This window comes from Cyclopterus lumpus, chromosome 16 (genome assembly GCF_009769545.1).
Source record: "Cyclopterus lumpus isolate fCycLum1 chromosome 16, fCycLum1.pri, whole genome shotgun sequence".
Classification (NCBI taxonomy): Eukaryota; Metazoa; Chordata; class Actinopteri; order Perciformes; family Cyclopteridae; genus Cyclopterus; species Cyclopterus lumpus.
The window spans coordinates 774630-790041 of NC_046981.1; the positions used below are offsets into that span (position 1 = coordinate 774630).

Here is a 15412-nt window from a genome sequence, read left to right on the forward strand (position 1 = left end):
ACGGAGAACGTGAAGGAACCTTTGCAACAGAAAGAATGTGAAGGAACCTTTGCAATATGGAGAACGTGAAGGAACCTTTGCAACAGAAAGAACGTGAAGGACCTTTTCAACACGCAGAACGTGGAGGAAACTTTTCATATGGAGAACGTGAAGGAACCTTTGCAACATGGAGAACGTAAAGGAACCTTTGCAACGCGGAGAACCTAAAGGAACCTTTGCAACACAGATAATTTATTATAAAAACTGACATAATTTAAATATTATTATTTTTACTGCTTTTATTCTCCTGAAAGTGAAATAAATAAAGCTGTTCTGACCTTTGACCTCTGTCATTGTGTGACATTTTCAGATTTATTACGTAATAATAATAACCCTAACCCCCCTCACCACTAAGGGGTTTAGATTGTACCGACCCGATAATAACCCTAACCCCCTCACCGCTAAGGGGTTTAGATTGTACCCGATAATAACCCTAACCCCCTCACCGCTAAGGGGTTTAGATTGTACCGACCCGATAATAACCCTAACCCCCTCACCGCTAAGGGGTTTAGATTGTACCCGATAATAACTCTAACCCCCTCACCGCTAAGGGGTTTAGATTATAACCGATAATAACCCTAACCCCCCTCACCGCTAAGGGGTTTAGATTGTACCGACCCGATAATAACCCTAACCCCCTCACCGCTAAGGGGTTTAGATTGTACCGACCCGATAATAACCCTAACCCCCCTCACCGCTAAGGGGTTTAGATTGTACCGACCCGATAATAACCCTAACCCCCCTCACCGCTAAGGGGTTTAGATTGTACCAACCCGATAATAACCCTAACCCCCTCACCACTAAGGGGTTTAGATTGTACCGACCCGATAATAACCCTAACCCCCTCACCACTAAGGGGTTTAGATTGTACCGACCCCATAATAACCCTAACCCCCTCACCGCTAAGGGGTTTAGATTGTTCTGCCCACACAACGTTGAAAAGATGGGAAAACGTTTTTTTTGACAATTTTAAAAATGGCATAAATCTAATTAGGCGCATTTTATTTTCAACGGATACTTCTTTGTGTCCAAAGTTCAGAACAATCAGTCATTGTTTCCCAAAAGGGCGTTAGAGACATTTCTTTGTCCCCAAATGAGAGACCTCAAATATCTCATTTCTCACCAGATTTAAGGAGGTTTGGCATAAAGGCCCCAAAAAGGTAAAAAACCTGAGAGGAGAATAAGAATAATTCCTAGAAATACATTAGGTTCCTCTACGAAGAACCTAATAACATCTGTTATCACAAATAATCACAACAAAGAGAAATCACTTTATTAAAACTCTTTAAATAAATCATCACAAGAACAAACAGAGTTGGGTTGTTTTAATGGTCAGAGGACGCTGGTCTGGGATCAGTGGTTTACAGTCTAAAACAAGACTTCACAGTTCAAACTAAAAACTGGGCTGCTCTCTGATTGGCTAAGAGTCCGGCTGAGCAGCCAATCAGGGACATCTGCCCAAATATGAAAAAGGAAGAAGAAACAGACTGGAATAAAAGAAAAAGAGAAAAAAACTGGAATAAAAAAAACCAAACAAACAAACTGGAATAAAAGGAGGAATAGAAGACAATAAAAGAGGAAGACCGACAGAGGAAGGCTCATCGTCTCTGCAGTCCAGATATAAAACAGGAGGACCATCAGTCTCTTCATTTGTTCACGCTGCTCACACACACACACACACACACACACAGGTCACATGATGCCGTTGGTGAGGTACTGGAACCCGTCGTACAGCTTGGTGGTGAGGGACCTCATGGACCCGTCCACCAGCTGCTCCACCAGCATCTGGAGCTGCTCCTCCGTCAGGCTCATGTGGAACCGTTCCTTCAGGCCCCTCATGGTGCTGGAGCCGTGGAAGCAGGGCAGCTGGGTTCCTGAGGGGGGGCACATGTGAACACCTGGGGCAGGTGTGTGTGTGTGTGTGTGTGTGTGTGTGTGTGTGTGTGTGTTACCTTGCTGCATGATCTCCACTATCTGCAGAACCTTCTCCATGTGCTTCCTGGCTCCTATGAGACCCTGAAGCATCAACATCCTGTAGTAGTTAAACATGTCTCCATCTGGACCGCCCATCACCTGAGAGAGAGAGACACACACACACTCCTCAGTGACCACTAGAACCTCCTACTGCAGAACCTCCTCAGTGACCACTAGAACCTCCTACTACAGAACATCCTCAGTGACCACTAGAACCTCCTACTACAGAACATCCTCAGTGACCACTAGAACCTCCTACTGCAGAACCTCCTCAGTGACCACTAGAACCTCCTACTACAGAACATCCTCAGTGACCACTAGAACCTCCTACTACAGAACATCCTCAGTGACCACTAGAACCTCCTACTACAGAACCTCCTCAGCGACCACTAGAACCTCCTACTGCAGAACCTCCTCAGTGACCACTAGAACCTCCTACTACAGAACATCCTCAGTGACCACTAGAACCTCCTACTGCAGAACCTCCTCAGTGACCACTAGAACCTCCTACTACAGAACATCCTCAGTGACCACTAGAACCTCCTACTACAGAACATCCTCAGTGACCACTAGAACCTCCTACTACAGAACCTCCTCAGCGACCACTAGAACCTCCTACTACAGAACCTCCTCAGTAACCTCCTACTACAGAACATCCTCAGTGACCACTAGAACCTCCTACTGCAGAACCTCCTCAGCGACCACTAGAACCTCCTACTGCAGAACCTCCTCAGCGACCACTAGAACCTCCTACTGCAGAACCTCCTCAGCGACCACTTGAACCTCCTACTACAGAACCTCCTCCTACAGAACATCCTCAGCGACCACTAGAACCTCCTACTACAGAACATCCTCAGTGACCACTTGAACCTCCTACTACAGAACCTCCTCAGCGACCACTAGAACCTCCTACTACAGAACCTCCTCAGCGACCACTAGAACCTTCTACTACAGAACCTCCTCAGCGACCACTAGAACCTCCTACTACAGAACCTCCTCAGCGACCACTAGAACCTCCTACTGCAGAACCTCCTCAGCGACCACTAGAACCTCCTACTACAGAACCTCCTCAGTAACCTCCTACTACAGAACCTCCTCAGTGACCACTAGAACCTCCTACTACAGAACATCCTCAGTGACCACTAGAACCTCCTATTACAGAACCTCCTCAGCGACCACTAGAACCTCCTACTGCAGAACATCCTCAGTGACCACTAGAACCTCCTATTACAGAACCTCCTCAGCGACCACTAGAACCTCCTACTGCAGAACCTCCTCAGTAACCTCCTACTACAGAACCTCCTCAGCGACCACTAGAACCTCTTACTACAGAACCTCCTCAGTAACCTCCTACTACAGAACATCCTCAGTGACCACTAGAACCTCCTACTACAGAACCTCCTCAGCGACCACTAGAACCTCCTACTACAGAACCTCCTCAGTGACCACTAGAACCTCCTACTACAGAACCTCCTCAGCGACCACTAGAACCTCCTACTGCAGAACATCCTCAGCGACCACTAGAACCTCCTACTACAGAACCTCCTCAGTAACCTCCTACTACAGAACATCCTCAGTGACCACTAGAACCTCCTACTACAGAACCCCCTCAGTGACCACTAGAACCTCCTACTACAGAACCTCCTCAGCGACCACTAGAACCTCCTACTACAGAACCTCCTCAGCGACCACTAGAACCTCCTACTACAGAACCTCCTCAGTGACCACTAGAACCTCCTACTACAGAACCTCCTCAGCGACCACTAGAACCTCCTACTACAGAACCTCCTCAGCGACCACTAGAACCTCCTACTACAGAACCTCCTCAGTGACCACTAGAACCTCCTACTACAGAACCTCCTCAGTAACCTCCTACTACAGAACCTCCTCAGCGACCACTAGAACCTCCTACTACAGAACCTCCTCAGTGACCACTAGAACCTCCTACTACAGAACCTCCTCAGCGACCACTAGAACCTCCTACTACAGAACCTCCTCAGTGACCACTAGAACCTCCTACTACAGAACCTCCTCAGCGACCACTAGAACCTCCTACTACAGAACCTCCTCAGCGACCACTAGAACCTCCTACTACAGAACCTCCTCAGTGACCACTAGAACCTCCTACTACAGAACCTCCTCAGTAACCTCCTACTACAGAACATCCTCAGTGACCACTAGAACCTCCTACTACAGAACCTCCTCAGTGACCACTAGAACCTCCTACTACAGAACCTCCTCAGCGACCACTAGAACCTCCTACTACAGAACCTCCTCAGCGACCACTAGAACCTCCTACTACAGAACCTCCTCAGCGACCACTAGAACCTCCTACTACAGAACCTCCTCAGCGACCACTAGAACCTCCTACTACAGAACCTCCTCAGCGACCACTAGAACCTCCTACTACAGAACCTCCTCAGCGACCACTAGAACCTCCTACTACAGAACCTCCTCAGTGACCACTAGAACCTCCTACTACAGAACCTCCTCAGTAACCTCCTACTACAGAACCTCCTCAGCGACCACTAGAACCTCCTACTACAGAACCTCCTCAGTGACCACTAGAACCTCCTACTACAGAACCTCCTCAGCGACCACTAGAACCTCCTACTACAGAACCTCCTCAGCGACCACTAGAACCTCCTACTACAGAACCTCCTCAGCGACCACTAGAACCTCCTACTGCAGAACATCCTCAGCGACCACTAGAACCTCCTACTACAGAACCTCCTCAGTAACCTACTACAGAACATCCTCAGTGACCACTAGAACCTCCTACTACAGAACCTCCTCAGTGACCACTAGAACCTCCTACTACAGAACCTCCTCAGCGACCACTAGAACCTCCTACTACAGAACCTCCTCAGCGACCACTAGAACCTCCTACTACAGAACCTCCTCAGCGACCACTAGAACCTCCTACTACAGAACCTCCTCAGCGACCACTAGAACCTCCTACTACAGAACCTCCTCAGCGACCACTAGAACCTCCTACTACAGAATCTCCTCAGCGACCACTAGAACCTCCTACTACAGAACCTCCTCAGTGACCACTAGAACCTCCTACTACAGAACCTCCTCAGTAACCTCCTACTACAGAACCTCCTCAGCGACCACTAGAACCTCCTACTACAGAACCTCCTCAGTGACCACTAGAACCTCCTACTACAGAACCTCCTCAGCGACCACTAGAACCTCCTACTACAGAACCTCCTCAGTGACCACTAGAACCTCCTACTACAGAACCTCCTCAGTAACCTCCTACTACAGAACCTCCTCAGCGACCACTAGAACCTCCTACTACAGAACCTCCTCAGTGACCACTAGAACCTCCTCAGCGACCACTAGAACCTCCTACTACAGAACCTCCTCAGTAACCTCCTACTACAGAACATCCTCAGTGACCACTAGAACCTCCTACTACAGAACCTCCTCAGTGACCACTAGAACCTCCTCTGTGCCGACGATCTGATGAAATGGTGAACTCACATCCACGAAGTCGGTGGTGAGTTTGAAGGCGGACGTTTCGAAGCCGAGGTTTTTGGGAGAGCTGGAGAGGATGAAGCCGAAGTCGATGTGGATGATGTGACCTTCAGCGTCCAATAGGATGTTCCCGTTGTGCCTGTGAGGACAAGGTCAGGGGTTACAACACTGTCGTGTTAGGTGTGTGTGTGTGTGTGTGTGTCTCTCACCTGCAGCAGGTAACAGATGAGGCTGTGTGTGTGTGTGTGTGTGTGTGTGTGTGTGTGTGTGTGTGTCTCTCACCTGTCCTTCACCTGCAGCAGGTAACAGATGAGGCTGTGTGTGTGTGTGTGTGTGTGTGTGTGTGTGTGTGTGTGTCTCTCACCTGTCCTTCACCTGCAGCAGGTAACAGATGAGGCTGTGTGTGTGTGTGTGTGTGTGTGTGTGTGTGTGTGTGTGTCTCTCACCTGTCAATCACCTGCAGCAGGTAACAGATGAGGCTGTGTGTGTGTGTGTGTGTGTGTGTGTGTGTGTGTGTGTGTCTCTCACCTGTCCTTCACCTGCAGCAGGTAACAGATGAGGCTGTGTGTGTGTGTGTGTGTGTGTGTGTGTGTGTGTGTGTGTGTCTCTCACCTGTCCTTCACCTGCAGCAGGTAACAGATGAGGCTGTGTGTGTGTGTGTGTGTGTGTGTGTGTGTGTGTGTGTCTCTCACCTGTCCTTCACCTGCAGCAGGTAACAGATGAGGCTGTGTGTGTGTGTGTGTGTGTGTGTGTGTGTGTGTGTGTGTCTCTCACCTGTCAATCACCTGCAGCAGGTAACAGATGAGGCTGTGTGTGTGTGTGTGTGTGTGTCTCTCACCTGTCAATCACCTGCAGCAGGTAACAGATGAGGCTGTGTGTGTGTGTGTGTGTGTGTGTGTGTGTGTGTCTCTCACCTGTCCTTCACCTGCAGCAGGTAACAGATGAGGCTGTGTGTGTGTGTGTGTGTGTGTGTGTGTGTGTCTCTCACCTGTCCTTCACCTGCAGCAGGTAACAGATGAGGCTGTGTGTGTGTGTGTGTGTGTGTCTCTCACCTGTCCTTCACCTGCAGCAGGTAACAGATGAGGCTGTGTGTGTGTGTGTGTGTGTGTCTCTCACCTGTCCTTCACCTGCAGCAGGTAACAGATGAGGCTGTGTGTGTGTGTGTGTGTGTGTGTGTGTGTCTCTCACCTGTCCTTCACCTGCAGCAGGTAACAGATGAGGCTGTGTGTGTGTGTGTGTGTGTGTGTGTGTGTCTCTCACCTGTCCTTCACCTGCAGCAGGTAACAGATGAGGCTGTACCCGGCGCAGCTCTGGACGAAGTTCCTCTGAGCGGACAGGAAGGCCTCGGTGGTCGGAGCGCCGTGTTCTTGCAGAAAGTAGTCCAGCAGCGACAGCTGGCTCTGCTTCTTCACCTGGTGGAGGGATACGGCGTTCATCACGGGCTCGATCATGCCGCTGTCCGACGACAGCACCAGGATCTTGTAGGGCTTGACCCACAGGGGGACCCGCTCCTGCTCCCAGATGGACTGCAGGACAAGGGCGACAATGAGGCTGCTGGCTTTCATTGGTGCGTTTGGATCATGTGACCTTGTGATGTCACGGCCGTACCTTCAGCTGCTGCAGCACCTGGAAGGCCAGCAGCTCCTGCCTGAGGTCGTCTCCACATTTAACAATAACAGACAGAAGCCTCCAGTGAGGGAGGTGACCGTAAGGAGAACCTTCTCTGATGCGCCTGGAGGACAGAACCATACAGTTAGAGATATAAACATCTACAGTCTGAAACCTGGTCATTTATGTGGGCCTCAATGTGAACAGAACATCAAGACATGAAGCGTGATGAAGGAACCTCCTCCACCCGGAACTCCACCTACCGGACCTTCTCCTCCCAGGGCTCCTTCAGGGCCACCGCCGACGGGTCCTCGGGGTCTCGTTTGAACGTGGTGGGGGCCTGAGCCAGCTGCTCCGACAGGCGGCGCCTGCAACATGCAGATGATCACGTTGCTTAAGGAACCGTGTTAAGGAACCGTGGTCTACAGAAGGTCCATTGTTCTATACACATATTTGAGGGGCCAGGGGTCTCTAACGTGGTCCAGACCTGATGTCTCCAGCAGCGATGAACACCGGCTCTTTGCTCTCCAGGCTGGTGATGCTGTCCACGGAGAACTGGCTGATGTTATCACAGCTGTTGGTGTGGATCTCCGGGAGCTGAGGGAAGCAACGACAGCGTGCTCGTGAGAACGCCGTTGCGGTTCCTCAAGGCATCTAAGAGACGGATCTGGCTCACCTCCACCTGCAGCTCCCCGATGTCGTCCACGGACCAGGCCTCGTCGTCGTTGTCGTAGTTGGGGACCGTGGAGAAGCTGCCGGCCCTCTGGTCCGCCGTCATGCCGCAGTCCGGCAGGTTCTCCACCGAACGAGTGCTCCTGATCCGGTTCTCCGGGATCCGGATGGGAACGCTCGACGTCTCGAAGTTCTCGCACTCCAGGACCTCCACGTAGATGAGGTACGGCGCCTGAGGGGGGTCACAGAGGTCAGCGCGAGGTCAGGTGCCCGGCAGAGCGCTCGGCGCGGCGTGCCCTCTGACCTTGTCTTTGGAGTTCAGCACCACGGCCTGCGTGTGCGGCACGCGCGCCACGTGGTGGTCGAAGGCCGCCGTGGGCAGCCACACCCGCGCAGGCAGCTTGTGGTTCAGCAGCGACAGCTCTGAGATCAGCCGGTGAGTCTTCTGCTCCTTGGTGGGCAGCGTGGCCAAACGCTTCCCGATGCCCATCAGAGACTTGATGAACTCCCTCTGGGGGGCCAGGCGCACGGGCTGGGGGGGGCATATATTCATGTGTTCATTGGAGGTCACATGACCAATATACGGACACACTAATAACCAACAGTAAATAAAACTGGTTTACTGTTGGTTTCCATATGAACACGTGAATATATGAATATATGAACACATGAATATATGAACACATGAATATATAAACACGTGAATATATGAACACATGAACATATAAACACGTGAATATATGAACACGTGAATATATGAACACGTGAATATATGAACACGTGAATATATGAACACATGAACACGTGAATATATGAACACGTGAATATATGAACACGTGAATATATGAACACGTGAATATATGAACACGTGAATATATGAACACGTGAATATATGAACACGTGAATATATGAACACGTGAACACATGAACACGTGAATATATGAACACGTGAATATATGAACACGTGAATATATGAACACATGAACACGTGAATATATGAACACGTGAAGACATGAACACGTGAATATATGAACACGTGAATATATGAACACGTGAATATATGAACATGTGAATATATGAACACGTGAATATATGAAGACATGAACACGTGAAGACATGAACACGTGAATATATGAACACGTGAACAGATGAGCACGTGAATATATGAACACGTGAACAGATGAGCACGTGAATATATGAACACGTGAATATATGAACACATGAATATATGAACACATGAATATAAAGAGCAGACCCGACACAGATTCAGAGAGGAAACATGACCATCATCCTGCGTTCTGATTGGTTCACCCACAACATGAGACAGCTGATTGGATCCAACAGAAACATAAAGAATTACTGATGAGAACATCCGGAACCAGAACCCACAACCTCCATCAAAGACTTCATTTCCCACAATGCACCCTGGAGGGAGAATACGATGCTGGTGAACTTACGGGACGAGTCTTAAACTCCAGACTGTCTGAGCTGGTGCTGCTGTCCTGAAGAGGTCAGAGGTCAGAGGTCAGAGGGCGTGGACTGTTATGAACAACTCGTACGCCTCCTCTGACAGGAAGGACCATTTGGTTTAGGAGCGCTGGCGGCTCGATGACCTCGTCAGTTATTATATTAAACAATATTTAAAGTTTCATGACTTTCATAAGCAACGTCTTCATCATCAAATAGAGCAGTAGAATAATTATTCATGGTTTTACTTTTAGGCACTAAAAGGAGTTTTAATTTGCTTCGTTGACTAAATTATATAAGTAAACAGTCTCCGTGGCCCCTCCTCTCTGGGCTCCTGTCCAGTGAACTCTGTCCGGACCCCCCTGACCCCCCCAGGAGCCGGTCTCACCTCGTCCTGGCTGCTCTCCACTTTGGGGTTGCTGGCCGTCCTCTTCAGGTTGCTGCTCAGGCTGATGCTGACGGTGGCGTCCGACTTGGAGCGCTGGTGCGTGCGCTTGGAGGGCGACAGGCCGTGCTCCCCCCCCGGGGGCCCGGGGCCCCCCAGGGGGCAGAACGGCGTCAGGGTCAGGTGGTCCCTGCGGGCCCGGGACCCCGCGGGTTTGAGCTCGTCGGACAGGATGAGCTTCCTCAGCTTGGTCCCTCGAGAGTGGCGCTGCGTGGAGATGTGCATGTCGGAGGAGTAGGCGCCCAGCAGCCAGGCGCAGCGCAGGCTGAAGGAGATGCTCTGACGGCAGCGGTGCACCTGAAGGCAGCACGGGGGGCAAAGGTCACACAGGGAATACACCAGTTTATGAGGAGGGGGGCAAAGGTCACACAGGGAATATAAATATACATATAAACATGGCCGCCCCCCACCACGTAGGGCTTGATGGCGTCCCCCACGTCCTCGTCCATGTGGATGTACATGTTGAGCAGCTGCGGCAGGTAGAAGTCCACCTCGTCGTGGCCGAAGCTGAAGAGCCGGTTCCCGATGTAGGCCTGCACGCCGGGCTCCTTGGAGCTGTGCAGGTAGGAGATGGCCATGGACACGTCGAACAGCTTGGACTCGAAGAGGCGGAGCAGCCACGACTGCTTGGAGGGGTTGTGTCTCTGGCGCCGCCGGGCGCTCTTCACGGAGCCGGGGGCCGGGCCCTCGGGGTCGTCTGCCCCCGCCGGCTCCGCCCCTGGCTCCGCCCCCCTGCTCTGCGGCTCAGCGCCGTCCGCCTGAGTCAGCTTCACCTGCTGCAGCACCTCCCGACACGCCTGCTGGGCCACCTCGGCATCGATCACCGGGCCGAGCTCCGCCACGCCCTCGCTGATCACGCCCAGAGGGGGGGTGGCGGCCAGGGGGGGGGCCGCAGGAGGACGAGGGCGTGGAGGGGAGGGACAGGGAGGGGGAGGAGGAGGGGCTGTCCTGATCAGAGGGGGCGGGGGAAAGCTCGGACTCCGTGTCCTCCATCATGACCGCTGGGAAGCTCCGCCCTCCTCCACTGAAACAGAGGACAGGTCAAAGGTCAACGCTCTCTTCCCAATGACAGATAAACGAACAGATATATACAAATAAATAAATGAGACCCAAATGATGATGAGGTCACATGACAGCAGCTGCTTCACAGTGTGTGTGTGTGTGTGTGTGTGTGTGTGTAATCCCATTGAGCAGATTACAGAGGGAGTCAAACAAAGACTGACGCGTGAATGAAGCAGATCTGAGACCAGTCACAAGCACACAGAGGTTAACGATGACCAGAGACCGATTGATTAATTAATTGATTCAAAAGTTCCTGTCAGTTTAAAACTGCCAAACAATCAGAAGAGTTTTCATTTGATTCAGTGACGTGTATTATTATTATTATTGAAATGAGCTGATCACATTTTATTTTAACATTAATATTATATATAAATATTATAAAAGAGATTGTAGTAGTTTTCTTGTTAAGAGATGAAGATGAAGTCACATGACTCATTTCACTTATGCAGCTTCAGATGAACTTTGTTCTAATATTAAACATTAAAACTAATAGATGATCTGTTTGAAAACAGACTTTCAGGAAAAGATCGTAAAAGAACTAAAACAGAAGAATTCTTTTTGACGGATTTATGAAGTATTTAGTTTGAGTAATAAAGTACATTTACTCAAGTACATGTAGTACTTTATACTGTACTACATCTCAGAGGTACATGTTGTACCTTTTACTGTTCAGAATGTACTCTGTGGTGTTTCTGGTTGTAATAAAACACTTAAATCCTGTTAGCTTAGCTTCAAGCTGAGCTGCTAACCAGTGAACGCAGCACGGGCCTGGTTAGCAGCTGGTTACAAACGGTTAACCAGTCCACTAGTTAGTAGAATGGTTAACTAACTAGTCAGCTCTCGAACTAGCCCGGCTGTTAGCCGTTAGCTTAGCATACACCGGCAACTAGCAGGCCAACTGTTGCTGAACTCCGCTCGGCTGGTTTTTAAAGCTGTAGCTAAATGCTAAGCTAACGCTCTTCCGGCGCGGTCACGTGTCCGGTGTCCACAGGTGAGTCCGTCTTACCTGCTGGCCGCTTCGTGGTCGTTTGAGAAGAAGATTTATCTCCAGTTTGTCTCCATTGAAGCTCTCTGAGCGTCATGTCAACAACAGCAAGCTTCCGGCAGGAGGCGCCGCTTCTTCTTCTTCTGCTGCTACGTTCACGGTCCGTTTCCGGCGCAGCAGCGCCACCGGCGACGACTGCGGGTACTGCGGGTAATAATAATAATACAATTATTTTTATAGCACCTTTAAAAACAGGGTTTACAAAGTGCTCTGCATAGAAGCAAGGTAAAAACATAACATCAACACAAGTAAACATTTCAGAAAATACATGAGGCAATGAACACAATAGAGGAATAGAAAATTACAAATACAAAATAAAGCACAACAGACAAACTAAAATAGGGGAACCAAAGAACTGCTTAAAAGGACATCACTTAAAAGCAGTTCTATAAAAATGTGTTTTAAGAAGTGATTTAAAAGAAGCTACTGATTCTGTCTTCTCCCCTCAGGGAGGTCGGTCCAAAGTCGAGGGGCTCGGATGGCAAAAGCACGGTCACCCTTTGATTTAAGCCTTGACTTTGGAACGGCCAGAAGGGCCTTGAAGGGCCTTGAAGGGCCTTGAAGGGCCTTAAAGGGCCCCACCGGAGGATCTAAGGCTGCGAGCTGGCTCATATGGGGCTAACATTTCAATGATGTAGCTTGGGGCCAGACCCAGGCTACATCATTGAAATGTTGAAATCCATTCTAAAAGGAACAGGGAGCCAGTGGAGAGAGGCCAGGACTGGAGTCATGTGAAGGTCTGTTAGAGGCCAGGACTGGAGTCATGTGAAGGTCTGTTAGAGGCCAGGACTGGAGTCATGTGAAGCAGTCTGTTAGAGGCCAGGACTGGAGTCACGTGAAGCCGTCTGTTAGAGGCCAGGACTGGAGTCACGTGAAGGTCTGTTAGAGGCCAGGACTGGAGTCATGTGAAGACGTCTGTTAGAGGCCAGGACTGGAGTCACGTGAAGCAGTCTGTTAGAGGCCAGGACTGGAGTCATGTGAAGGTCTGTTAGAGGCCAGGACTGGAGTCATGTGAAGACGTCTGTTAGAGGCCAGGACTGGAGTCACGTGAAGCAGTCTGTTAGAGGCCAGGACTGGAGTCATGTGAAGGTCTGTTAGAGGCCAGGACTGGAGTCATGTGAAGCAGTCTGTTAGAGGCCAGGACTGGAGTCATGTGAAGGTCTGTTAGAGGCCAGGACTGGAGTCATGTGAAGGTCTGTTAGAGGCCAGGACTGGAGTCATGTGAAGGTCTGTTAGAGGCCAGGACTGGAGTCATGTGAAGGTCTGTTAGAGGCCAGGACTGGAGTCACGTGAAGGTCTGTTAGAGGCCAGGACTGGAGTCATGTGAAGGTCTGTTAGAGGCCAGGACTGGAGTCATGTGAAGGTCTGTTAGAGGCCAGGACTGGAGTCATGTGAAGGTCTGTTAGAGGCCAGGACTGGAGTCATGTGAAGGTCTGTTAGAGGCCAGGACTGGAGTCATGTGAAGGTCTGTTAGAGGCCAGGACTGGAGTCATGTGAAGCGGTCTGTTAGAGGCCAGGACTGTAGGTTGCGTGCTTTATGTTTTTATTCTATATCTTTTTATTATGATTTTTTTATGAGTTTTATGAAAAGCGCAATATAAATCAAATGTAGTATTATTATTATTATTATTATTATTATTTTAAATCGCAATATAAATTATATTGTAAAATATAAGTTAATTAATTAGTGGTGGAATGTATATAAGTACATTTAAGTTACTTATATTAAGTATTTAAGTACCATAAGTACTGTCCTCGCCTCCATCTCAGAGTAACTATTGTACTTCTACTACATTAATCTTTAAAGATTCAGAGTATTAATCAATCATAAATGATGAAGTATTATTATAAACCATATAGGTTTAAGTACCCAAAATATATATTTTATCAAAAGTTTTAAAAAAAGTGGTTTCTAGCTTTTATGAATCATAATAATATATTTGAGAAATTTCAGTCAGGTTTTAGAGCACTTGATAGCACAGAAACTGCCCTCAAGGTAACTAATCACCTCCTTTTAGCAGCAGACAGGGCCGTTTGAATTCTTTTAGACCTTAGTGCAGCTTTTGATACTGTAGATCACGACATTTTAATTGATCGCCTCAAAACCTGGGTTGGCATCAAGGACACTGCACTTGGCTGGTTTCATTCTTACCTTTTAGAAAGATCGTACTCGGTCACCACAGGTAATCACTCGTCTTCCACGACTCACATTACCTGTGGTGTACCACAAGGTTCAATTTTAGGTCCACTATTATTTTCTATCTACATGCTTCCACTCGGCCAAATCCTCCAGCGACACAACGTATCTTTTCATTGCTATGCAGACGACACACAGATATACCTTCCGCTGAGACCTGGTGACCCAGAGAGCCTGGCTGCTGTCTTAGATTGTCTCTCTGACGTTAACTGATGGATGGCTCAACATTCAGCTCAATAACTCCAAATCAGAAGTCATATTATTCAGTTCCCCAAACAATAACACCAGTCTCATCAAGAGTCAACTTGGTCCCCTGGCTGCTTATTTAAAACCTGTTGCCAGAAATTTGGGTGTAATGTTTGACTCTCAATTAAATTTTGAATCACAGATCAAACCAATTGTTGAGTCCTGCTTCTTTCAATTAAGAATAATCTCAAAAAATCAAACCCATACTGTCACTCTCAGATCTGGAAAAAGTCATTCATGGATTAATTTTCTCTCGACTCGAATACTGTAACTCCCTCCTTTCTGGCATAAATCAAAGATCCATCTCCCGCCTCCAACTAGTCCTGGAGTCATGTGAAGCCGTCTGTTAGAGGCCAGGACTGGAGTCATGTGAAGCCGTCTGTTAGAGGCCAGGACTGGAGTCATGTGATGCCGTCTGTTAGAGGCCAGGACTGGAGTCATGTGATGCCGTCTGTTAGAGGCCAGGACTGGAGTCATGTGATGCCGTCTGTTAGAGGCCAGGACTGGAGTCATGTGATGCCGTCTGTTAGAGGCCAGGACTGGAGTCATGTGATGCCGTCTGTTAGAGGCCAGGACTGGAGTCATGTGATGCCGTCTGTTAGAGGCCAGGACTGGAGTCATGTGATGCCGTCTGTTAGAGGCCAGGACTGGAGTCATGTGATGCCGTCTGTTAGAGGCCAGGACTGGAGTCATGTGATGCCGTCTGTTAGAGGCCAGGACTGGAGTCATGTGATGCCGTCTGTTAGAGGCCAGGACTGGAGTCATGTGATGCCGTCTGTTAGAGGCCAGGACTGGAGTCATGTGATGCCGTCTGTTAGAGGCCAGGACTGGAGTCATGTGATGCCGTCTGTTAGAGGCCAGGACTGGAGTCATGTGATGCCGTCTGTTAGAGGCCAGGACTGGAGTCATGTGATGCCGTCTGTTAGAGGCCAGGACTGGAGTCATGTGATGCCGTCTGTTAGAGGCCAGGACTGGAGTCATGTGAAGCCGTCTGTTAGAGGCCAGGACTAGTTGGAGGCGGGAGATGGATCTTTGATTTATGCCAGAAAGGAGGGAGTTACAGTATTCGAGTCGAGAGAAAATTAATCCATGAATGACTTTTTCCAGATCTGAGAGTGACAGTATGGGTTTGATTTTTTGAGATTATTCTTAATTGAAAGAAGCAGGACTC

The 15412-nt window shown here is 49.1% G+C and overlaps 2 protein-coding genes across 3 annotated transcripts in view; both read right to left on the minus strand.

The window, feature by feature from the left end:
• The window catches only part of pnp4b (purine nucleoside phosphorylase 4b), a 392972-nt gene that overhangs the window by 174355 nt on the left and 203205 nt on the right, over positions 1-15412 (minus strand). The gene's annotated exons all lie outside the window — the stretch shown is intronic.
• On the minus strand, positions 1348-11873 carry pi4kb (phosphatidylinositol 4-kinase, catalytic, beta). Its single transcript, XM_034553992.1, is given in 14 exon segments — positions 1348-1913; positions 1992-2112; positions 5506-5638; positions 6760-7025; positions 7108-7231; positions 7371-7475; positions 7595-7704; positions 7784-8011; positions 8084-8311; positions 9237-9281; positions 9635-9988; positions 10102-10570; positions 10572-10715; positions 11760-11873. Coding segments are annotated over 13 exon segments (2481 nt in total). The 5' UTR covers positions 10688-10715; positions 11760-11873; the 3' UTR covers positions 1348-1731.